The sequence below is a fragment of the Sceloporus occidentalis genome, unplaced genomic scaffold (genome assembly GCF_023333645.1).
Source record: "Sceloporus occidentalis isolate IW3139 unplaced genomic scaffold, rSceOcc1.0.p SCAF_1, whole genome shotgun sequence".
Classification (NCBI taxonomy): domain Eukaryota; kingdom Metazoa; phylum Chordata; class Lepidosauria; order Squamata; family Phrynosomatidae; genus Sceloporus; species Sceloporus occidentalis.
Genome location: NW_028316981.1, coordinates 275,415,637 through 275,441,201, shown reverse-complemented (window position 1 = coordinate 275,441,201; position 25,565 = coordinate 275,415,637). Strand labels below are relative to the sequence as shown.

The 25,565-nt window shown below is 45.0% G+C and overlaps 2 protein-coding genes across 4 annotated transcripts in view; both read left to right on the top strand.

Annotated features, from left to right (window-relative positions):
• MRPS27 (mitochondrial ribosomal protein S27) overlaps nucleotides 1–25,565 on the top strand; it is an 81,104-nt gene that overhangs the window by 32,951 nt on the left and 22,588 nt on the right. The gene's annotated exons all lie outside the window — the stretch shown is intronic.
• Nucleotides 1,496–23,733, top strand: LOC149323908 (uncharacterized). The gene is made up of 4 exons (XM_089499174.1): nucleotides 1,496–1,542; nucleotides 1,654–1,890; nucleotides 2,230–2,707; nucleotides 23,637–23,733. The coding sequence occupies exons 1-4, from the start codon at nucleotides 1,530–1,532 to the stop codon at nucleotides 23,731–23,733; spliced, it is 825 nt and encodes a 274-aa protein (XP_089355300.1). The 5' UTR covers nucleotides 1,496–1,529.

Here is a 25,565-nt window from a genome sequence, read left to right as displayed (position 1 = left end):
ACTTGTAAGGAAGATAAATGCATGAAGACGTTTAAACTGGTTGATTGAGAAAATTAAGCATTTTTTTTAGACTGCCAAAGAAGCCCAGATTAGTTAAAAGTAAAAATTTATCAGCTATTTGTCATCACCTTAAAATCTGTACTTACTAGCAAATTTACTGGGCAGTGTGGAAGGTAGTTGTATTTAGTTTGCCATGCAGCAATCATTTAGCACATATGGGTCTTATGTTATACTTGGAGGAGCCATTGGCAGTTGTGCATTTTTTAACTTCTTGTGTTGGGTAACTGACTGGTGTCCTGTTCAAATATTACAGACTGATATCAGAGACTCAAGCATACACTAGAAAACTAGAAAAATATGTTGTTGGGTATAAAAGCTGGTCTTTCTAGAATGCTGCTTTGGTATTTTGTCAAGGAATTATATTGTCTAGATATTAGTCTTGTTAACGCAACAGTGGCGGGATACAGACGGGCAAAAAGGGGTGTATTCATGACGTCATGAAGGTAGAGCCTTCAGACGGGCCTTACCTGAATGCCGTCATGAACACGCCCCCCGCACGCCCCAAGCGGGAAGAAGCGGCATTAAAAAGGTGCTGCTTTTTTCCGCTTCTTTTTGATTTGCGGCGTACGTGCGCATCTCCGTATGTAAGCTGCTGCACCGGTACGTCCGAATTGCTACGCCGCAAATATAAGTTGCCCGTTTAAAAGCTCCGTGTCAGCTGCGTCGCATAATGGGTCGGGGTCCGGGACATGCGTGGTTTGCAGTCAAGCTTTAATTGCAGCGTCCGCTGCCATGCAGCTGTGGAAGCTGCGGCACAGCTGCGGCGCATTTTAAGACTCGTAACCCTAACCCTAGAGCCACTTGTGCGCATGCGTTGCTAGAATCGCGGGAAGTTGTAAGTTTTGCCGGCGGATGTTTTGGTTGTAGAAAGTGATAAGGGAAAGTTTGGAATTTAAAGTGACCCCCTACACACATTCCTGCGCCATTTTCACCTCGGAACGGGCACAGTTCGGCTGCTCCTGGCACAGCTGTGCGGCGGCTCCCCTTTGCCACCAGGCAGGATGGCTCAGCCATCCACCAGCACCCCGAAAAAAGGCAGGGGGACGTCTTGGTCTCATACTGAGACGGCTGACCTCATAGCTATATGGTCCCAGCCAAACATTCTGCAAAAATTGGAGCAGTCCTACCTGAATGCTGACACATATCGAGAAGTGGAAGAAGCCATGAGAGCCAAGGGCCACAACAGAACTTTGGAGGAGTGTCGCCGAAAATGCAAGTCGCTAAAATCTCAATACAAACAATACAGAGATGCCCAGGCCAGAGGTACTAAGAAGGCCACTCCCCTGCCCTTTTACAAGGAGCTGCATGCTTTCATTAAAAGTGATGGAAGCATCAGGCCCAACAGACTAGCCACCAGTGGGGAGCGTGTGAGGGTCCCGGCAGGCCAGCCAGCCAGAGCGGAGCCTGTGGTGGTGGAGGAGGAGGAGGAGGACGCGACCCCGGACCTTGAATGTGCCCAAGACCTTTTGATGCCCCCTCAGGGTAAGATGCGCCAGGGCCCCTGGGGGGAAGGGAGGGGGAAATGGGAGAAGGGGAAGATGTGGCCCCGGGGTGGGCACAGGGCAGAGATGACCCTTGTCCCTTGTCATACAGATGAGGAGCAGGAGGAGGAGGAACACCCCGACTCGGGCGACTCCTCCAGCAGCCAGAGACCTCTGGATCCCCGCGCCCTGCTCAGACAAATGTCTGCTGGGGCCGGGAGCTCCAGAAGGAGACCACCATCTCGTGCTGGGTCCTCTTCCACGACCAGCAGCTACCGTGACCGCTCACCTGTCTCCCGGGCCAGTGCACCCGCCAGCGATGGCAGTGAGGCCGAAGAGAGTATGCAAGGTAAACCCTATATTTAAGTTTATTACTGCATGGCTCAACTACGCAATTGTGGCATGTTTCTTTCACTGCTTACTGTGCTGGTATGTTTGCAAGGTTGCTGTGGAATTAGGATTGTGAGTGTCCCTGGCATGGTCATGTGCTGCATGTGTCCCACATTCCTAAGGCACCCCTCCCTTGCATGTAAATCTCTCCTTTCCCCACGCCCTTAGTTTGAAGCTCTACCCTTTGCCACAGCTTCGAGTGAGAGTTCCTGCATGGCTGAATGGGGTTGGACTAGATGGCCCTCAGGGTCTCTGCTAACTGTAGGCTTCTGTGACTCTCTGCTTGTATGTCCCATAGTAGGAGGACGAACTGAAGCAGAAGAAGAAGAAGGAGAACCACTTCCAGCTAATCCCATAGCTGCCATGTCAGCAGAGGAGCGACTTGCCACCAAGAAGAAAAGGGTGCGTCCGTCAGCAGCTACTAAAACTGTGGCGGCTGTGGATAAGCTCAAGACTTGCTCAGAAGAGCACATGGCAGCACTGATGCAGCAGGGGCAGCGAGCCTTTGAGGACAGGGAGAGGGGCAGACAGTCCCGCAGGGAGCTCATGGAAAGGGCACTGGGATTTCAAGAGACAGCACTAGGATTTCAAGAGAGGACACTGGGAGTTCATGAGAGGAACCTAGAAGTTAATGTGAGGGCACTGGGATTTCAAGAGAGGAACCTAGAAGTGCAAGTGAGGGCAGTGGAAGTTCAAGAGAGGAACCTAGAAGTGCAAGTGAGGGCAGTGGAAGTTCAAGAGAGGGCCGTTCAGAACCAGGAGAGATCAATAGACAGGTCAGACCAGGAGCAGAGGCGACTCAACACCACCTTGGAAGCCCAGACTGTTCTGATGGGGCAAATGCTGGAGATCATGAGGGGAGGGCAGGGTGGCCCGAGATGCAGAAGGGTACGTAGGGAGCAGGGTGGAAGAGGCAGGGCTGCTGTCCCCAGGGTCGTGGAGGAAGTGGTTGAGCAGCAGGAGCCCCCAGCAAGAGGTGGAAGAGCCAGGGCTGTCCCCAGGGTCGTGGAGGAAGAAGTAGGGCAGCAGGAGCCCCCAGCAAGAGCAATCCTTCCAGCTGAGGAGCAGGGAGTTGCCATGGAGGTGGAACTGGCTCAGCAGCCTCTTGCTGGGCCATCCTCCAGCCTCTTCAGTGACTCTGTGGCAGTCCCACCGCCCACACCCCGCCCCCAAAGGCAAAGGGCAACTAGAGGGGGCCTGGGATCAAGGGGCAGGGAGCACTGACAAGGCACTAGGTCCCATGATGTCCCATAAAGACATCATTTCACCTCCCAGGGCATGTGTTCCCTCCCAGCCCTATCTACTCTAGTCTACCCTTCCTGTTCTCTCCTCCCACCAGGCCTGGCTCACTGGTCCCCAAACCAGCAATGTCCAAACTCTGTCCTTCCAGGCGTTTGGACTTCATCTCCCAGAATCCCCAGCCACCTTGCCCTGTGGTCTGGGATTCTGGGAGATGAAGTCCAAACGCCTGGAAGGACAGAGTTTGGACATTGCTACCTCCCAGCACTCCTGCCTAGCTTTAGACTGCACAGTTGCGCCTAAGCTGTCACATTCACACTCACAGCCACACTGCCGCAGTTGCGCATAATGAACCACACAAGTTTTTTTTAAAAATAGTTTTTTATTTACAATAACAAAACATTTTTTATTTACATATGTACAATATTTACAAAGGGAAGGGGGAGGGTGAAGGGGGTGGTGGTGAAGGGGGGATGGCAGAGGGGGCAGGAGAGGGAAGCTGCTTCAGGGAGGGGGAGGAGGTGGTGGGGCGGGAAGCCGGCGGAGGAGTTCCCGGAGGGTCTCTTCCATGGAGGAGACTCTCTCCGCCAGCTTCTCCACTTTGTCCTCCAAGGCAGCGAACCTCCTCTCCGTCCGGTTCTCTGTGGGGGGAAAAGAAAGAGGATGGTTAGGGTCAGCCTGTGGAGCCCATCACCCACTCCCACAGGCAGGGTTTCTGGGTGCCCCCGCTCCCTTCCCTGGGTTCACCTCCACACTTACCTTGCTGCCGGGCTTGGAGGACTCGATCCAGGGTCCTGGCATCCAGGGCCAAGTCCCCTGGCTCCCCTGGCAGGCGGCGGCTCGGGCCAGGCTCCTCGGCGGCGGCAACAGCAGCAAGGACTTCAAGCCCTGCAAAAGAGGAAGAAAAGGCCCAAGTTACCATGCTGGCATGGCAGACGAGGGCACAAGTGTCGTGGGGGCTGCAGTCAGGCAACCCCCACCCCTCACCCTGGGGACCTACCTGCTGCCAGAGGAGCCTGCTCTGGCTGCGGAGGGGCCACAGCAGCTGGTCCTGGCTGTGGCCCACCCTCGGAGACATCCTCGTCCCCCGAGGATGGTGGAGAGGGCGACCTGGCACGGTGCCCTCCCTCCCTCCGCCTCCGCCTCGGCCGCACGCCTGCAGAAGGGAAGAGGAGGGATGGCATTGGCACCATGCAGGAAGGAGAGGAGGGCAAGGGAAAGGTCAAGGAGGGGAGGACAGGGCATGGCAAGAGCTCTGGCTTACCTGGAGGACGGCGATCTTCCGGCCTGGGCCTATCTCCCCTGACCCACAGGTCCTTCAGCCGCGAGAAGAATGGTGGCCGCCTGTCAACCGGGGGCTCCTCTCCGAAATCCTCAAGGGTTTCAAAGAACGCTGCCTTGAGAGTTTTAAACTTCACTCTACATTGGTGCAGCGTTCTTTGAAACCCTTGGTTTCGGAGGGCACGAGAGGACTCGAGAAAATGCCCCCGGTTGGGCTTGTTGGTGCTGGCCATCACCCTCCTCGCAGCTGCCTGTGGCATCAGGGAGTCCAGGAGGATCCCGACCTCCTCATCGGTCCAGTAGGCGATGCGGATCGGGACCCTCCTGCGTGGCGCTGCCATCTTGATCGCCGTCCTGGGGTCTTGCACAGTTGCACACGGGTATATATGGGCACCTGTGGCTCAGGGCCGTTAGGCCAAGGTGGTCCTAGGCCAATGAAAGCTTTCAGAGGAGCAGTTTGAATCTCTCCCCCAATAGATGCCCTCTGGGTGCCCTATTGATACATTCAAATAGGCCATTAGGAAACCTTGAATTTGAGGGGGATTGATACATTGTCAAAGGGGCAATTGGCAGTTGGAGCTGATGTATCTTTTTCACCCAGGAAAACAGGCGCCAGGAGACCTTTTGTGTGTGTGTGGTTGTGTGTGTCCCCCTCAGGCACGTGGCAAAACATGCCCACAGCACAGATCAGGAATGATAGGCAGACTCAAACTGTGGATAATGGGATACATTTATTCATGTGCTTATGCTATTACAGGACATTGCACTCTGACATCACAGATGATGGCACAGGAGCCATCCTTCAGATTCTCCTTGTCAGAAAAAAATCTGCCAGGGCATTCCTCACATCCTCCCCTGCTGCCTTCTTGGCATCCTCTTCATCCGCCGTGATTGCTCCCAGGGTGGGCAGCACAAAACGGCGCCTATATCGCATGCCCTCATCCAGGACCCTGCCCTTGGTCTCACAGATGTTGTGCAGAATGACACATGATGCCAGGATGGGCACCACGTTCTCCTCTGCCACCAGGAGTGGGGCAGTGAGACAGCGCCATCTCGCCTTCAATCTGCCAAACGATCTCTCCACGGCCCCCCTCACACGATTCAACTTCTTGTTGAAGAGCTTCTGTTTGGGGGTCTGGGGGGTCTTGAAGGGTGTCATGAGCCACTTCCGAATGGGGTAGGCACAGTCAGCCAGTATGAGTGGCCCGATCTGCTGGCCTCTGATGTTGATGCTGGGGTTCCCTTGCACATAGATGCCAGCCTCCATGGCCTCGTAGATGAGAGAATTCCGTGCCACCCTGGCATCGTGGGCTGACCCATGCCATCCGAGCTCCACGTCCACGAACCTTCCTGTGTGGTCACATGTCCCTTGCAGGATGACAGAATAGGAGCCCCTTCTGTTGACATAGGCATTCCTCAGCCCCAAGGGTGGTATGATCAGGCAGTGGCACCCGTCCATGAGGCCAACCACTTGTGGGAAGCCGCGGCGACCAAAGGCATCCATAATCTGTGGGGGAAAGGAAGGGAGAGAAACGGAGGAATTGAGATGACAACTCTTTTACACATGCGCAATTGCACCATAGCAAGAACAGCAAATGTACAGTGAGGGGGTGACACTTGACACAGAATATCACAGAGCTGCCAAAGATGAAAGGGAAGGTGGTCTGGCTGTCCCTACCTCACGTGCGTTCCCCAGGTACACGGTCCGTGACAGCAGCAGCTTCTCCATGGCCAGAGCAAACTCCACCACGATCTCCCCCACGGTGGCAACGCCAGTCCCAAACAGCGCCCCCCTCACAATGTAGCTGTACTTGTGTGCCAGTGAAAAGACACCAATCGCCACTCTCTTCTCCACCGGGATGGCTTTCCTCATCACTGTGTCTGCCTTCTCCAGTTCTGGGCGCAGGATGCCCACTAGTCTGTGGAAGAGGGCACGGGGCATTCGGAAGAAATGCCTCCATTGCCCATCAGACCATATGGTTGACACAAAGTTGTCCCACAAGTCTTGGGATGCAGGGACCTTCCAGCATCGGCGGAGGCGTGCCACTCTGGCCAGGGCTATGGCACCGCCAACAGTAGCCTGATGAAGTGCTATGGCAGCCACTGCCGTGCGCTGTTCTGTGTCATCATCATCATCACTGCTGCTGTCATCCAAGTCTACAGCTGTTATGGTGGTGGATGATGGGACCTCCATTGCAGCGGCAATGGAGGCAGAGGGGCCGGAGGGGGCAGAGGAGGCGGAGAAGACGGCGGTGGCACCGGCGACAGCTGTGGCTGTGGATTGCAGCTTCAGGAAGACCACAGGGAACAAAGGAGAGGAGGCATCCATGATGCCAGTGGTGGCACTCGCAATGCGCAAGCGGGCAAGGATGCCAACATCAGCTGATCACCAGCTGGCAGGAGGCCACCTTTGTTCTTGGGCAGGGCGGGGAAAAAATTTTTAAAGGGGCCTGGCGCTTTAAATGTGCACATGCGCACTTCGCAGCCGGCAAAAGGGAAATTTGCCGGCTGCTGGCAGACTGCCGCAGCTGCGCACTTCTCATGCAGCAAAAGAAAAAAAAAAGCCGCGGTTTGAGCCGCCCGTGCGGAAGCTGCCCCTTTCTTTGCGGCGTCCTCCGAGGCGGCGGTATAGAAGCTACGGGTCCGAAACGGACCCAGGTGAGGCGTCTTCACTGCCCCCCGTGTGGAAGCCCCAACACCTGAAGCACGTCCCCGGGGCGGGCGGTCTGGAGGCTCCGTATTCAGCAGAATACACCTCCAAGACGTCTTCTCCTGCCCGTCTGTAGCCCGCCAGTATGTCTCTTCTGTCAGTGGTAATTCATTCTGTTTCAAGATAAAATTTAACAAATATGTGTTATTTGAAAGGTATCTTACTTTTCCTTTGCTTGTTACAAGTAAGGGTGCACCAGCTTTGTAGAAATAATGCAGTTTAACATCACTTTAAACTCCATCCTGTGGAATCTTGGGATTTGTAGTTTTGCAAGGTCTTTAGTCTTCTCTGTCAAAGAGTGCTGGTGCCTTACAAAATGATTAATACCAGGATTCTGTAGGATTGCGTCATGGCATTTAAAGTGGTGTCAAACTGCATTATTTCTGCAGTGTACTTTATATACACTCTAATTTTACTTTGCTGTTAGCTGCTTAGTATCCAGAACATTTAGATGGAAATGGATTTGGGTAACTCTTTTTTGCTTCCAGTATTCTGGGTCTTAATGAAGCCTTAATATTTAGACCCAGTGGTCATTATGCCTCGGTCCTCAGGATATTCAGTGAGATCTGAGTGAAGATGCTTCAAGTACAGCTGAGGCCACTGTTCATTGGTTTTATATTGAATCATGCCCGTTCCTTTTTGTATTTAATCTTCCCACTAAAGCTTTCTTATCCCTTTGTATTTATCCGATAGCAACTGGTTATCAGAAATAAAGGGACAGCTTCCTTACATCTCCCAGCTCACCTGCCCACAAATAACCCACATATTTCTCTATTTGTTTTCATTGAGCCAGCTTACTTTCTCTGTTTATCATACTCAGATGCAAAGATATGTAGGATGCCTCTGCTTCTGTTAAAGTGGATCGCCAACAGCTATTCTTGAACTATAAGCGGGAAGGTGTCAGCAGCACTAACAACCAAAAGAAGCAGATGGAGCTAATTGTATAACAATTTACTGTTAGAAGCCATCACCTCTTGGGTATAATTCAGGCAGTGTAATTTTGTTCAGGACAATAAAGCTTTTAAAATTAATTACTTATTTATCAGTATGAAGTATGACTGCAGTAGTGATCTGTAGCAGTGCTGTAGAACAACTTGTAGCTATCTTTGGGCCACTATTAGTCAAAGAGATGGATTTTGATAACATATTCAGGCCCATTTTCCAAGAGGTGAGGTGTTGCTGGTTCTCTTCCTGCATGATGGATACCTCCTACAGTGTGCCCATGTCATATGCGGGCACATTATATGCTGCTTTCAGCATAGGCTGCAAGCAGCGCTGGAACAAGCAGCAGCACACGCTGGAAGAAACAATGGTGTGTGCGCCGCCACATACCACCATGAGCACGAGCCCCATTACATACATGCTTTTTCTTTTACAGGGAGGAGGGGGGTTTCCGAACGGATCCCCCGCATAAAAGAAGAGTGCACTGTATTGTCACATTTTTTGCATGCTGCTGATAATTATGGATACAGCTAGCCATTCCAAGATTTTGAATCCTTAAAAATATTGGAAGATTTTTAGAGGCCTTATTTAAACATTTAGGATGTGTGCCTTTGGACATGACATAAAGCATTTGCCAGTAAGAGTATGTGATTAGTTAGTAGGTTGTAGGCTTGAATCCATTTGCTGCCAGTATTGAGGAGACCCATTGGCTGCCTCTGCACTGGGGAAATAATCTGGTTTGACACCACTTGAACTACCATGACTCAGTGCTGTGGAATTCTGGGAATTTCTCCAGTGTAGAGACAGCCACTGTGAAGTCTTAAGGCTTTCATGGCTGGCATCTATAGTTTTTGTGGGGGGGCGTTGTTTTCTGATATTCCTCCAGCAGCTGGTGCTGGCATCTTCAGAGAATGCTGGCATGGAAGATAGTGGGGTATATATACTGTTGGTTGAGAGGAAGTGATTTACATGTTAATCTATGTATTGTTCTGCTGTTGATTGACAAGGCCTACAGGGCGTCTGTTTAATTAACGATCCATTTTCTGCTGGGAAACCACCTCACCCTGGGTGATTTTCATTTGCATTTGCTGGGTCTTGATTTTGCTGTTTTGGTATTCTGTTCAACAACCAACAGTACATACAGTGCGCTTACGTGGAAGCAGTACGATGGGAGAGTGAATGGCATGTGTGCCTGCAGCGCACATGCTCTCCCGTGCTGCTAGCACAAACCCCATTCAATCGGATGGGATTCATGATTACACATTTTTTGGCTTACGGGAGTGTGTGTCCAGAACGGATCCCCGCATAAGCCGAATGACCACTGTATATCCCACTCTCTTTCATGCCAACATTCTCTGAAGATGCCAATCACAGATGCTGGCGAAACATCAGGAATAAACTTTTCTAGCCTCATAGCCCAAAAATCCCATAAAAAACTACTAGAGGCAGCCATTGTTTCCTCTAATTGTGCAATGAACTCTCCCTCCACCTTGAGGGCTATTGGAGGGGTCATGCAGACGTCGTATTTTTTTAGCACGACGATTCAAATCATCTCAGTCACACATTCTGGGTTTGTTATTAAGACTCCGGAACTGATGTGCATCTCTGCAAGTTCTGTTGCTCTCATGTGCAAGCATTTGAATAAAAATGGAATTGATGATGCAAATGCATTTGGAACACATTCAAGGCATACAGCATTTCATCCCAGATTTATTCAGGTCTATTCACATCGGTTATTCACACTACCGACAGTGCGGATCTTTGTAAAAAAAACCTGGGAAACCTGATATTGATTATCCCAGATTAAGTGGGTTTTTTGGCAGCCCCCATTTAAAAAAAACACCTTATTCAGGTGTATTTGGAATGTGTATGAAGGTTCATGGAGGTTCAACCTGGATTCATCCTGGAATTATTTTCACAGTGTGAATAACCCCGAAGAAAGTGTTGCTTTGGCATAGTGTAGAATTGGTTAAATATACAACAGACATCTACAGTGACTCAGGGGACAGATTGAAAAAACACATTCTTTATTTGCTGTTGAGGCTATGGGTAATTTCGTTTGGGAAGAAAAAAATGCAGCTAAGAAGTGAATCCGACTTGAAGCTTTCCTGGAAAAGATGACAGAAGTTTTTAATCTGATGCATTCTACCATTGCCGATGTTTGGATAATGTTTCCAGAGTAAGACGTTAAACGATTTGGATAGCTTCCTTAAAAAGAAAAACTACCATGATGGAAATAACAGGGGAAAATATTATTCATGCAAGTGTCTTGTTGCAAATGAGGCTTTATTGTGGTTGTGCTGGGACTGTGGAAAGCACCAGAGGATCTCTTATCAGGTTGCTATAGCAACAACTCACTCCATCATCCTCTAGTGTTTTCCTGGGTCTCGCGTTGTGTGCTCTAACACTAGATTATTAAAGGAATTTGTATTCAAATCCAGTAAGTCTTTCCGAGAGAGGGAAATCTTTACTGACTGCTTTCTTTACTGTCAGCAGCTTTTTTAAAAAGCAATATTATTTCTCTGCCTATATCCTCATGCATTTCATCTGCAAGGGGATTTTAGTTCTGCAATGAAGAGTCATTTCGATTCTTTATTTATAGGTGAAAGGCAGATTATGATTCTTTTTGTATACAAGGAGAAGCAGCATAGGAGGGCAGCTGAAATGGGAGGAAAGCCACAGGGAAACTAGTTTCAGATTGTTATTTCATTAGCTTTACCTCCCTGAACACTGAGAGTCAACAAAGATAAACCTTGATCTCTCTCTCTTTTTTCCATTCCTGTTTGCTATCATATAAGGATTGTTAAAGTAGAAAACTGTGTTTGTTTCCTTTTAAACAAACAAATCAACAAGAGCCAGCCTATTCCACTTACAACCAGACACAGATCTAGGTGGAAGCTGTTTCTAAAGCAGGGGATGATGCCCACTGCTGCTTCAATAGCTCAAATGCCCTGAAAGCACAAGGGGTCTATTTACACTACCAATGTAATTTTTTTTCCAATCCTTATCCCACCAATTGTGGGGGGTTTACATTTGAGCAATCCCACCAGTGCCTCCAACTGTGAGGATTCCTCTCAGGCAGTCCCAACACTATGGCTAAATGTGAGATTGCTCCCCTTTAACCCATCAGCTATGAGGATTTCCAAGGTTCTCACTGCAGTTACCAAGAGTGATGGCTTTTCCTGACACCCACCTCTGTGACACCAACTTTGGGACCATCTAAATGCCCTCAAAGTACACATGAGGAGTTGTGCAACTTTCATGCCCAGTAGACGTCTCTCTCTATTCAGTGCTGCCAACAGTCTGAATCCAAGCTCTTAGATAAGAGTTTCCAGAGGCCAAATGTATATCAAAACAGCGACAAATCTTTATTTACAGAAGTTAAATATAGCACATGGGAGCCAACATGGGATAGTGATTGGACAGGTCATTGGGAAACCAGGGTTTGGCTCAGCCATGGAAACCCACTGGATGATCTTGAACAACACTCAGAGGAAGACAAGGGCAACCCCCTCCATTAAGAAATTCTGCCAAGAAAATCCTGTGATCGTTTGATTTAAGGGTCACCATAGGTCAGAAATGATTTGAAGGCACACAACAACATAGTTTCCATGGGAGGGCTGTTGTGGCCCTCTAGCTCTGGAGGTTGCCCACCCCCTCCTATACCTGTTAAAAGGGGGGCAGTGAAACCATACTGCTGATCCTAGTTCAGTGATTTTCTGGAAGTCTTTGACCCTTATTGCTTGAGAAAAGAAAGCCGAAACAGATCAGGATAGTAGTGGCTTTCTCCATGCCATTGAAACATTTCTGTTCTCTTCCCAAGGGAGATGGTTGTAAAAGTGACTTTTGTCATGCTGGAAAAATCTGTTTGGCAAAAGGCACATGTTTATGACCATTTCCCTCGGGAAGAGAATAGAAGTGTTACAACAGCATATGGAGAGACTAGGAGAAAGCTGCTACTCTCCTGATACATTTTAGCTTTCTTTTCTCATGCAATGAGGCTCTCTTGCTCTACATTAGTGCATAATTTGCACTGTAAAAACCTTTGTGCAAACATCTCTTTCTGATATATCCAGGCCTTCTTTGTCATCTTAGGGAAAAGCTAACAACATATTATCTTAGTTGAGTAGTTCTACTCTTTAAGTGTGTTTCTTGCCTGAAGTTGCCAACTGTGAAGCCACTGATGGTCATTGAGATCTAGGTTTTAGGTCTTTGCCCCAGTGTGATTCAGAGCTGGATTGCTACTTCTATGCCTGTGATCTGTCTTGGCAGAAAAAGATACATAGAAAGGCATGAAAAACTTTTTTTGGTAATGCAAATTGCGGGTGTAGAGGAAGGGAAGATTTGTATCAAGACAGCAGCTGTTGTTGTTGTTACAGATGCCATCTGCCTATTCCCCTTTCTAAGGTATTGATGTACACTGAAGGTCTTGTAACTGGCAGTATCTGGGACAGCCCTGGCACATAAGTGCTGTACATACAATCAATTAGAATAGATAAAATAAATCTGCCTATGGCGTACATTCTACAAAAATAAATGTAATACAAATTAGTACATGTTAACATTCAGTAAAATAAGGCAATTTCCATCTGGCCCCCACTGTCTGATAAATGTTGTCAAAACTGATCAATGGTTTGAAAACTCAAGTCAAGAATATTGCAAGATGTAACTGTCCAGAGCTTGTCCAGCCAAATTTAAGCATGTATCATATCACAGACCTGGTTCAAAGATTGCCTACTTTGGCTGCATCCACACTGCAGAAATAATCCAGTTTGACACCACTTTGACCTCCATGGCTCAATCCTGTGGAATTCTGGGAATTGTAATTTTTGTGCACCAGGGCTCTGTAACAGAGAAGGCTATATGCCTCATAAAATTACAATTCCCAGAATTCCATAGCATTGTGCCATGGCAGTTAAAGTGGTGTCATACTGGATTATTTTTGCAGTATAGATGCAGCCTTTCTATCCTGTCTAACTGCCTTTGTGTAGTTAATGCTTTAGTAGTCTTAGAGTGAAGTGTACTTTTATGTGTCCACCAACAGTGGAATGTAGCCCCCCTCCAGCCCATTCATTGTCCGTCTGCTCACCCCCTACCCCCCCAAATAAATTTAAAAAAATTATCTGGAAAGAGCCAGAACAGTTTTGGGAAGAGCATGGGACAGGGGGCTGTGAAGAGGAAGAGGCGCAGTTCCTCTGTATTTTTGAAAGACTGGTCATGCAACATTAAATTTAACACTTAGATATCACATTTTATCAAGAGCGTAGATATCATTTTGATGTAGACTCTCCTTTAGCAAAACCCATGATGTTGGTGATTTCAATAGCTATCTGGTGTCACGTGGTTGAAGCATAAGAATTAAAATGAACTTACTTACTTTAAATTCTTGGCCAAAAATATTAGCAGGTTTGAAAGCCCCTTTTCAAGAGCAGATGACTAACGATTATGTTTCTGAGGCTTGTTAACTGAAAAAATATGTCTGGCTTCCATGGGTAGGGAAGGAGGCAAAGAAGGAAGCTGTGTTTTTGTTTTTCAGTACAACAAAGACGTTCTCCCTTGCCCTTTTTGAGTTCTATAATTGTGTAAAATACGACTATTCTTTTACCATTACTGTAGTTGTTAAAAATCTTTGCTCAGAGCATGTGTTTCCCTTAATGCTACTTGGGAGTGCATTTATTTATTTTATTACGGTGCAAGAATAACTTCTACTAGTCACTAGAACATAGAGTTGTTGAAATGTGTACTGGAACTTTTATTATAAACAAATTGTTCATTGAATAGGTTGTACAAGGACTTGAAAAGAAGTATGGGGTATGCACATGCATACATCCGAAAGGGTACAGTGTTGACATAAGCGAGAGAATAAAAGGAAAGCTTCTTTTACTCATGCATGATTAAAAAGGAGCAAAGGGGTTTGTGGGGCACTTTTCTTTGACAGTGAAAGCATGATCTGTTGCCTCTGGGCTTTCTCCCACTGCTTGCAGCTTGATATGGCAGACAAAGGAGATTTCTTGGTGACGTCCTCCCAAGCCCTCTGAGCTAAGTCTGCCTAGAATCTATTTGATCATTAAGCTTTGTACCTAAAAATATGCTGGGAAGAAAGAATATGGTGTGTGTTTTTTTAAGCTGAAGCTTTAACGCATAGCTGTGACTTGCATTTGGAAAGAGAAGTAGCTTTGGATTCGTTCCAAGAGATCAGCTTATTTCTGGCTGTTTAAAACTTTCATCAGCAATTGAAGTATTTATTCCTTTGGGGGAGGGTTCTTTCAAAACGTTTTAGAATCTGAGATGAACTGGAGAGAAAATCCGTTTTGTGAAAGTAAATGAGCATGTGCAGATTTGCAGTGAAGGTATACATACAGTCTATGTTGTTGCATTTCAAGTGGCTCCATGGGACCTCTTTCATCCCGAGATACAATTTGGACTTGGCTTTCTGGTCAACATCCAAGATAGAAACATAGACACATCAGGCTACTTTGGATATGGCTGAGTATGCTATATACTCTGTGTACACATATCCTGTGTGCTCTCAATTTTTAATGGGAGACGTGGCCTTAGAACAGCAAGGAAGCATAAAAAATGTCATTTGTTCCATTGTGCCTCCCCTCCATCCTAAATTAGGCTAATTCAAACAACATTTGAGAGCTTACAAATAAAATAATTCAGCAGCAGACGGCTGTAATTTGTGCACAGACTTCAGCTGATTTGAGTTTTCTTTGTTATGAATTCCTTTCCCCCTCTCTTTTGTTTTCTTTCCCATTTTAAGTTAGAGAAAGACTGAGCGCTCTCTTTGTCTGGCAGTCTATTCCTGGCTTCATGTGGTTCTGTGTGTGCATTTCTAGGTGTAGTATTGACGTTTATGTACTTGCAATTCTGCCGACGTACTGCGTGTCTTCATTATGAATAGTTTATATATGAGTAGGTCAGTACAGTAGTTTGCCACATGGTGGCACTTTGCAAAACTTTAAGAGCATTGGTCATTAAAAGTAAATGAGAAAGGGAAGTTTGTAATACTGAAAAGAATGAGGACTACCATGGAACAAGGTTCATGGTCTTCTTTGCTGGTAATGGATGTAGTTGCAGGCTTCCCAAAGAGTTATTTTGGATCTAAACATGTTACTGTTTAAGAATAAGCTTTGTTGATGATAAATGATATAGCAAATCATAGACAGCAAAAAAGTATTGTATCACTTTTGCTGATGGGGTTCAGAATCCCCTTAGAGCTAACACCCTCACATTTCTGTGAATAAATCGTCATGGAAGTGGCATCACTCACTTGTCCCATGAGTAAAGAGTCCTTGGAGCTCCCATTTGGCAATATTGGGATCTTCCGTAATTGCCAAATGGCGGCTCTAAGGACCTTTTACTGATGGGATGAGCAAGCGATGATGCCTCCACTACAATTTACTCACAGGAGAAGCATGTGGGGATGTGAATGCCAATCATGGGTTTTCCATTATTTCTGACAATTTCCTGACAATATACACATGGTAAGCCTCCCATGTACCATCCTCTGCCAACATTTCCTCTACACACTCTACTTTGGACAAGCAGCACAGTCTCTGTACATGAGAATTAATCTGACATTAAAAGTGGCAACACCCCAAAAACAGTGGCAGAACATTTCAGCCTTCCTGGACATACGGTAAGTGATTACAAGTTACAGTCCTTGAACAAGAAAATTACAAAGGAAGACTAGAAACAGAAACTGCTGAACTGAATTTGGAGTGTGGTGGATTCTCCTTCTTTGGAGGTCTTTAAGCAAAGGCTGGATGGCCATTCCTGCATGGCAGGGGGTTGGACTGGATGGCCCTTGTGGTCTCTTCCAACTCTACGATTCTATGATTCTGTGAATTGTATTCACAAATTGTAATCCATTAGCAGAGGTATGAACATGGACAATGGCTTCATGGCCAGCTTGGCTTATAATGAGAACCAGTATGGTGTAGTTTGTTTGACTAGGACACTGAGAGACCAGGTTTCAAATCCCCATTTCAAATCTTGAACAAATCAGAAAACACTGTGATAGGGTTGCCTTAGGACTGCCATAAGTCAGAAGTGACCTGAAGTTACATAATAATAACAACAACACTTCCAAGTGCCTTCTGGGAGTGTAGGGAACATTTTTACCATGTTTTCAGACCTGTGCCATTTAAGAAGAGGCCTTAAAAATAAAAGAAGTGAAGAAAAGACACTTCCTATTTTAGAGAAAGGGCTCTCTTAGGTCTAAAATCGTCCAGGGAAGCCAAAGACATGGGGAAAATCCCTCCATCCCCAGAGGAGATCTGTGGACAATTTCTTTGGACCTTTGGGTGGTCCAGCAGGCTACCAACAAGCTGTGGGGGCTGCAAGTGGCCCACAAACTGCAGTTTGGCTGCCCAGCTTACACACACTCTGGCCTGTTACAGACTGCCAAAATAAAGCTGCTTCGGGTCTCTTTGGTGGTATGCTATTTAAATGATGCAGAGTCCGGAAGTCGCGCCAAAGCCACACTTCATTCCTAAGCACTGGAGTGCAGCTTTGGTGCAGCTTCCGGATTCTTAGGATGCATACATCATTTAAACAGCATATCTCTAAAGAGACCCGAAGCAGCTTTATTTTGGCAGTCTGTAACAGGCCTCTGTCTTTCTCATTTCTGTGTGAATGAAGGTCAGATGGAGGGACCAGTTTGATTGAAGCAATTGCTTCTTTATCACTTATTGGCATTCACTGTCATCCTCCAAATGCAGATTTGGAAAGTTTTGGCAAGGCTGTCTGACTCCTCCTTTGTTTTGTGCTATGTGAATTGATGGTGCTATATAAAACAACCCACAATAATGTAATTATGTGGGGGGGGGGTCACTGTTGTTTTATACAGCACCTGATCATATGCAAGAACAATGTGTGAGTGTTGTATCGTCAGGTTAGAGTTGCAGCACCTTGGCAAGCTCCAGTCTGACAACTTCCTCTAGCAAGGTATGAAACTCAACTGAGGCATCTTTCGTGGAGCAGAGACTACTCCTCCTAGGCTCCGATCCATTCCAGAGGATCCGAGAGTCTTAAAAGGCAGGTCTTCTGGCCTGAAGAAATCAAGTCTGGATTCTTTCTTACATAGAACTGTATCTTTCTGGGTCAAAGTAGCTCCAGTGTGACCCTGGTGATGAATACTCTTCAATTGCCCTTTCCTGCTGGATAGGAAAGTTTGGAATAGCTTCTAGTCCAGTGGCTCTGAGGATCTGCTCTATTGATTTGCTGTGCATTAGTATTAAGACAAACAGAATGAATACTGGGATTATTTTTCTGTTTGTAAGAGTGTGTGATTAGAATCTGAAAGAATATACTGTAGGTAGCCAAAAACCACAGGGAAACCTCCTAGTCTTTCCATTTGGTACATAAGAACTGCCGGAGTTTGCCATTTCATTTACTTGGGTTTTATCCCTTGGCTTACTATAGCTGCCTTTCTGTAATCTTAGAGCGCAGTCCACCAAGCACTATTCCTTACATGCCTCCATTCCTTTCAGTACTTTTGTGGAGGAACAGGAATTAGTGGCTTGCAGTTTTTGTTCCTCCTGCCTCCCTCTGGTCACCAGGTAATTATGTTTTGTTAGTATCACTCAGCAACTTATCTGTTGACCTCAGTTGTTTAAAAAAGTTATCAGCTATGGTTGTGTGTGCATGTATGAGCGAGAGACTGAGACAGTAGGCCAACGGTGGGGAAAGTGTAATGTACAAGCCATGTGTGGCCCCAGATCCCACTGTTGTGGCTTTGAAATGCCCAACCACCCAATTTTGGGATGTAATTTTCAAGCAGTTTTCATCACCAAATCATGCTTAACCGTTTCCAAACCCCCATCCTTCTGATACGTCCCAGAAACCGTCTTCTTTGGCCATTACCTAGCCAATATGGGCTAAATTAATATTACACTTTTGGGAAATGGCTGGAAAACAGCCAAAAACCCAACAAAATAGGTGTGGGCACCCTTGAGGAATGCAGCCCATGTAATAGCACACCCATGCATTCTGAATACTAGTACATTTTTGCACACACTTCACAACTAATAATAATCAAGTCAAATAAATGAGTCCTACAGAAAATCAGTCTTGAACTCACCATAGTAACCAAGATGATTAAACTGAGATTGCTATACTTCGGCCATATCATGGGAACACATGACTTAATAAAAAAGATAATAATGCTTGGTATGGTAGGAGGCAGTAGGAAAAGAGCAAGACCACATTTCAGATGGGTTGATTTAATCATGGAAGCCATGGCTCTTAGTCTGGAGGACCCAAATAGAGTGTTGATTACAGGGTGGTCTGAATGTCTCTCATTCATAGGAGACATTATAGTGCAGTGGTTTGAGCCTTGGACTACAACTGGATTTGAATTCCTTGACCATGGAAATGCACTGGTTGACTTTGGATAAGTTACATTCTCTCAACCTGAGAGGAAGGCAATAGCGAACCCCCACTGCGTAAATCTTGCCAAGAAAAACCTGTGATAGATTTTCCTTAGGGTCACCATAAGTCAGAAACAACTTGAAGGCACACAACAACATTAATAGGATCTCCATAAATCAAAGTCACTTGACAGCAATTAACAAGAGACCTATCAAACAATATTCCAGTCCTTTTAAAGAAATCCCCCTTTCATAATATTAATCCATTGTCCGGTGGAAGTTCTTTTATTCTACATAACATTATTCATATCATGCCTTTTAGTGAATGAATAGTAATGTTACTGTTTTAACTATTGTTTTATTGCTGTAATCCTGCCTCGATCCGCAGGGAGAGGCGGGAAATATAAATAAAAATTATTATTATTATTATTACCCAAACTGCCTCTTTCCTAAGCCATTTCTTCAACAACGCTGTATAATTGTTGCTGCTTCCAGTTTCAAGGGAAGCAAATACCTGATGCAAAGAGTGATAGGTATTTTTGTATCACAAATGAATGTTTTAATTGCAATGCTGTGGAATACAGCCTAAGTCCTGTCCACCTTAACAGCTTCGTCATGTTTGCATTATAAAAACATACCTAATTTTAAGAGCTTTTCCAGAAAAATATACAGCATTCTTCTCAATCAGGAGGAGGTAAACATGTGGCAAGCAGTGATATGGGTTTCTGGGAAAACAATTCTCCACGCCATGCCACACCACAAAATACTATAAATCAATGATAACTGCTTTAGAATTCTAAAATGATTTATGTTAATGATGATTCTAAATGTATGTTATGTTACTTTTTGTTGTTATTTATTATTATTTATTTCATTTATATGCCACCTTTCTCCCCGAAGGGACCCAAGGTAGCTCACAGTTAGAGTAGAATTCTAAAGAAGGGAAATGAATGAATTGATGGACTACTAGGAGCAGCACTACTCAGTCAAGACTAGGTTGGCAACTGTCAACTTGAGAACATTTTTCTTCAGCCACCCGAAGACTGTCGACTGACCTGCCAGAAGAAATTTGTCTGCTGAATATTCTGACCAGATTTAAAACACCATTGAAGACCAGTCTCTTTCGGCAGGCTTATCCAGATGATTTTAAATTAGGAATTTTAAATTAAGAATTTTAAATGTGGATCATTTTAAAATGTGTATGCCTTATTTGTCCTTTTAAATTGTTGCACATTTTAATTAATTGATGTTGTGCATTGTTTATTTGTTGTTATTCCCTGCCTCAATTCATGGCAGGTAAGTAATAGTAATAGTAATAATTAATATACTTCCATGGAGGAAGAGCTGGGGACATTGAAGTACCCACTCTCTGCTCTGAGCACATCTATTTTCTAATGGATATAGCAGATTTCCCTTTGTACTTGCTTACAGTCCAGGATAACTATATAACATCTAGCTGAGTGTTGGGTCCACCAGAATCTTTCCAGCTCAGTATTGGAGCATCTCTCCAGGTTCCTCAGATAGTGCTGAATCTTATATCCATCCTTATAGTTCAGCTCTCCCAGGGATTTTAAGAAGGTTTTTTTTAAGGGCCTTTAGATCTTAGAACATTTTTTTTATCTAGCAGTGATATTTTCACCTTTGCTGCTGATTATATCTTGCTTTTTTATGTGATGCTTTCATATAGGCATTTTAGATAGTGTACTATGCACTGCCCAGAGAACTCAGATGGTCTAAAAGAGTGGTAAATAAATAGTCCATCAGTCTGACAACTTGCAGCCTGATCTCTTGCCATGCTTTGCTGGAATTTGGAGGGGATATTCAGGGCACTATACAAAGATGCTTCTTGCTTTGAGTCTAGAGAGGGAGCTTAGCTCTCTGACCTCTTATATGGCGAGTAGCCAGTCAGTATCAATTAGATAATTGATTCATCACAATATGATTCAATCCGATTGCCTGTAATTGATGTTTCCTGCAAGCATTTGTGAGGCAGGCCCTTAATGAAAGCGAATATAGGATATTTCTGTTCTTAATACCAGAGTTCAAGTGAGGAGTGTGGGGAAGCAATTAGATCAACCAAATGGACATTCATAGCTTGATACTGAATGTATGTCTTTTAATTTTATTTTACTGTAAGACTAATTTGAAAAGAGGGGAAGAAGCTAGTTTGCCACTTAAGACACAGCGTGTGTGTGTGTGTATATTTCCCCTTTAGCTGCATATTCATCTAAAAGCTTCTGTACTTGGCAACTGGATGTATCACAACACTATAGACTAAAGCAGAACCCTGCCCCCCATTCCCCTTAGTAATCTGTGTAGCTGTTAGCCATAAGGGACAGTTCTCAGAAATGCACTAGAGGGAAGTGAAAAGCATTGGTGGCTATAATAGTCTGGTAAATGTTCTGGAAAGGATGCTCATTCAGATGGAAGAACCAATCCTGGAACTAAATGGTGCTGCAGTTTGGCTCCGGGCTCCTGCTAGCATCTGCACATTAGTGCAATTCATTCATCCTGATGTTCTGCAGGAAGTAGCTATGGGCACAACTCAATCTGGTATGGATCAGATCTTGAACAAGAGGGGTGTGTGTGTGTGTGTTTTGGGCTCCATTTTCCAGAATCTCCCATGTTGGTGTCTGCATCACAGTGTGAAAAGAGCACTCACACCACTAATATCTGGCACCACTTTTGGTGGAAGAGCCTGGAAGAGGCCCACTATCTTAATATATAAGAGACGTCAAGAGTGTGGTGGTTACACAAGGTGTAGGTTACGGTTTTCTTTTTCTGCTCCAAAAGCAATTGCCATTTTGCTGTGTGCAGTTTTGGAACTTTAAATAACATATTTCAGATCCAGTTTTGCAGTGTGGTTTTGGGAAATTGACATTGGAAAAATATTCAAGAGATTCAGATCTTACCGCTCCGACCATATCTCTCCTTTGTTATCATCCCTTCACTGCCTCCCCCTCCCTTTCTGTATTCAGTATAAGCTTCTGTTGTTGACTTTTAAAGCCCTCCATGGGCTGGCCCCTCTTATCAGACCTTCTTTCTCCTCACCTTCCCACTAGTGCCCTCCATTCTAGTAGTCAAGGTCTGCTGTCTCAGCCTAGGATTTTCTCTGCCCCGTCCCAGAGTCATCCCTTTTCACTTGCTGCCCCTCACTCCTGGAATCTCCTTCCCCCATGAACAAGGGCCATCACTTATTTAACTAGTTTCAAAACTAAGTTGAAGACCATCCTGTTCAGACAAGCATTCCCAGGCATTGTGTGACTATTATTTGCTATTTGACGTTCTTAATTTGTTGCCTGTTTTATTGAACTCTTTCCTGTATTGTTATGCATTATTTATATGTATTATGCTATTATTTCTTAGATTGTACACCACGGGCAGATTTACTCTTATCTATTTTATTGTTTGTATGTACAGCGCTGTGCAAATCTACAGCACTATATAAATAAAGCATAATAATAGTAGTAGTAATAATAATAATAATAATAATAATTTTCCAGAATTCTAGGAATTATTGTCCAAAAGAGTAATATTTCCACATTTTGGTTAGAGATAATGCTTTATGCCCCTTTTTGTTTACAGGTTGCATTATTCTAAGAGCTACATTCTGCTACTCAAAGATCAGGGCACATGTTAAGAAATTTTCTCCCCTACCTCCACACTCTTATAAAGACTGTGGTTCTTTATGTCATTCTTTTTTATTGGAAAATACTGTATTGCTTCTGTAAACAGATTAATAACAAATTAGACTTCATGTATTTAAGTGCATTTTCGAATGTAGAATTAGCTATCAGTTGTAAACTAGTAACCTTTGGGAATATTTTAAGGGCCTGAGAGTTTATGAGAAAGACTTGGAGAACTTAAGGTAATTGTATGTTTTTCTACAGCCTAAACCAACATTTCCTTTTCCAAATCTTTAGTCTTTAAACCACTGGCACTCACTAGAAAGTAGCTGCCTGACCATAAAACCTTGTGGTGTTTCAACACTTCCATTGGCTGTGTTTTTCTTTGGTATGTCTTTTGTCAATATTGGATAACTTTCTCTGAACTATAACTTTGGTTCACCAAAGTGTATCTCAGGAGATTTGATACTTTTACTGTCTATAGTTTGTCTTGCATTGTTTAGGCTAATTCCAAGCGCCAGGGCCTAAGTTTTGCACATTGCTGTGCAATGTGCACATTTCTCTTGCTTGGTGGAGACCTACATTGTAATATTGGAAGAGTTTGGAAATGCTACTTTTTTGGACTATTACAGCTCTTCATCTCCTAACCATCATGGTATATAGTCATGCTCTCTAGGGGATTCTGGGACTTGTAGTCTGAAAATACAGCTTTTCCAGATTCTGTGTACAGAAGTCTAGATAGCCATTACCTGGGAAAGGGAGACTCTTGTGTTCAGTTTAAAACTATTGCTCTAAGATCAGCAGTACAAGAGAGGTACTAGCCATGCCACAACTGCCACGTGTGAATCTTAGACAGGACCTTTGTTGTAGGGAAGATAAACCTGACCCTCCATAATTTGGACTGCATACCTCATGATGCCTCATTCTTGCCTATGCTGGCTAGGTCTGATGGGAATTGCAATCCAGCAACATCTGCAAGGCCACAGATTTTGGCACCCCTGATCTAATGTTAAAATGCCTTATGCCAAAAGAAGGGGTGCTGCATACACTACAGAGCCCCTATAAAAGGAATTTCCCTTTTCTTTGCAAAATACAGTATGAGATTTGGTTTGAGGACCCTCTGTGCATAGCAAAATCCGTGGCTGCTCAAGTGTCATTATATACGATGGTGTAGTAAATTGTGTCCCTTAAAATGCCAAAATCAAAGTTTGCTTTTGGGGGCTTTGGGGAAAGGCGATATTTTTAAAACTGCAAAAGTGGCTGAATCTGTGGATGCAGAATCTGTGAACATGGAGAGCCAACTGTACTATACAAAATAGTATTACAGTGTTTTAGTATATGTACAAGAACATTATTATAATTGCATGGCTAATAACAATTAGGGTCAGTTTCAAGGTGCCAATATATTTTGTGATGGTGGTGACAGGAAATGCTGGACAAGAATCTGTCATTAGTTCTTCTTCCATGAGTGTGCTGAACTCATCCCTCTTGATATTGTTACCATTGCTCATTTCTTTGTGTCTCCTAGTTCCAATCCACACAAATCCATGTCAGAGCCCAGCTTGAGCAATGTGCAGCGCTCCAGTAAGGAAGCCAGTTCCACTGCAGAACTCTGTCATGCATAAAGAGGCTGTTCATTGTCCATCTCCTGTATACCAGGATTGGCCAAGTTCCAAGGAAATGAAAGCCATTTTCCCACTCCAGAACCCTCATAATATATACAGCAGGGTATTTGTGAGGACATACATCATTTTATAAAAGATTCACTCCTCCAAAGCCACAACTCTCTAATTTTGTTGGTGGAAAGAAGGGGTTTTTGCCCCCGGGGTTTCCAGGAACTGCAGAAATAGCATTGGGACTACTTGTGGCCCATGGACCATGGAGGAGGAGAACAAGGAAAGACCCACATTCTCTGGTGTGGATCTTTGTGTAGCCAAACTAACAATAACCATGTGCACAGTGTCCTCAGTAGGTTTGAGGAAGCCTGAAGATTAGCAGAAGTTCCATTTTTTTTCCTTTTTTGGTGGTGGTGGTGGGGGAGAATCCCTTAGTGTGAAGAGGGAAACTCAGTCCCGATACAGACAGTGCAGTAGCACCGTCCTTGGGCCAAAACTAGGGCTGGGGAGCGTGCAGCAACTGCACACTCCCCAGCCCTAGTTTGTATGGACGGCACCATTTTAAAGGCACGCCGTCCACACACTGTGCTTGATGATGGTGTCACACACGTACCACCTCCACACGGACCAATGCGTGCGTGATGCCACCGCGGCACTGCAGGGCGCTTGGGGCACCCTTTCAGTGTTGCAGGAAGGAGCTCCAAAATGGCGCTCCTTTTGCGTGTGTGTATTGCTGGCGCAGCCTCTACATGGTCGCACCAGTGATGCAAAGTGGAAAGGGGCTGGGTGCCCCATGGACACTTCTTTCCAGGCCATGGAGAAGCGGCAGGTTGGAGCCTCTGGGCTGCCGGTGAGGCTGCCCTGCCCCCAACCCGGTGCGGAAAGGGGTGGCTGCGGACTGCCCCTTTTCTGTGGTCTGTACCACGCCTCAGATATATCCTAGTGATGATAAAACATGCTTAGTGGCCAGTGGAATACTGATAGACTTGATGGAGTGTAGGGGAAATAGAATGGGTCCTCCTGGAAGAGATAGGTGATAGGCCAGAATATTGAACAACAGCAACATTTTATTTACTCTATGTGTTTTATTTGAAAGGTTTGCCCAATTAGCAATGCACTTGGCCTGGTTAAAAGATACGAAAAACAGAAACAATAAAATTACATATTTTATAATGCAAAATTAACCTATGCAGTGTCAAAATTTTCAAATCTACAATAAAAATTTAGCACCAAAACAAAGCTAAAATGTAAAAAAAAAAAAAAATCAAGACTTGGATGCCTATTGGATGGAGGTCTTCACATGGTGTCTGAATATTTCTTTGATGAGGATTCCAGATAGATATCTTGTTGGAAGACTTTCTACAGATTTTGTTCAGGTCCTATTGGTCCTTTACAAATTTTTTATCCATCCAAATATTCCATTGGGTTAGTTTTGTGTATGACTTCCAGATTGATCAAACTGAGATAATTGAACTAGTATATGGATGTTAATTAGGGGGTCCTGGTGGCACACTGGTTAAATGCCTGTACTGCAAGTTACAAGGCTGTGAGTTCAATCCCAGGGTCTCCAAGGTCCACTCAACCTTGCATCCTTCCATAGGTCAGTAAAATGAGTACCCAGCTTGTTGGGGGCAATTAGCTTACAGATTGTAAACTGCTTAGGGAGTGTTAGTTCACTGTCAAACATTATAGAAATGTACAAGGGGCCCTCCCCATAAGTGGGGGATCCATTCTGGAAACCTCCCCCCATCATATTGGGAAAAACGTGTATATTCAAACCCCATTTGTTTCAATGGGGGAGCGTTTCTGCATTTGCTGTGGCACGCGCACCAATGTTTCCC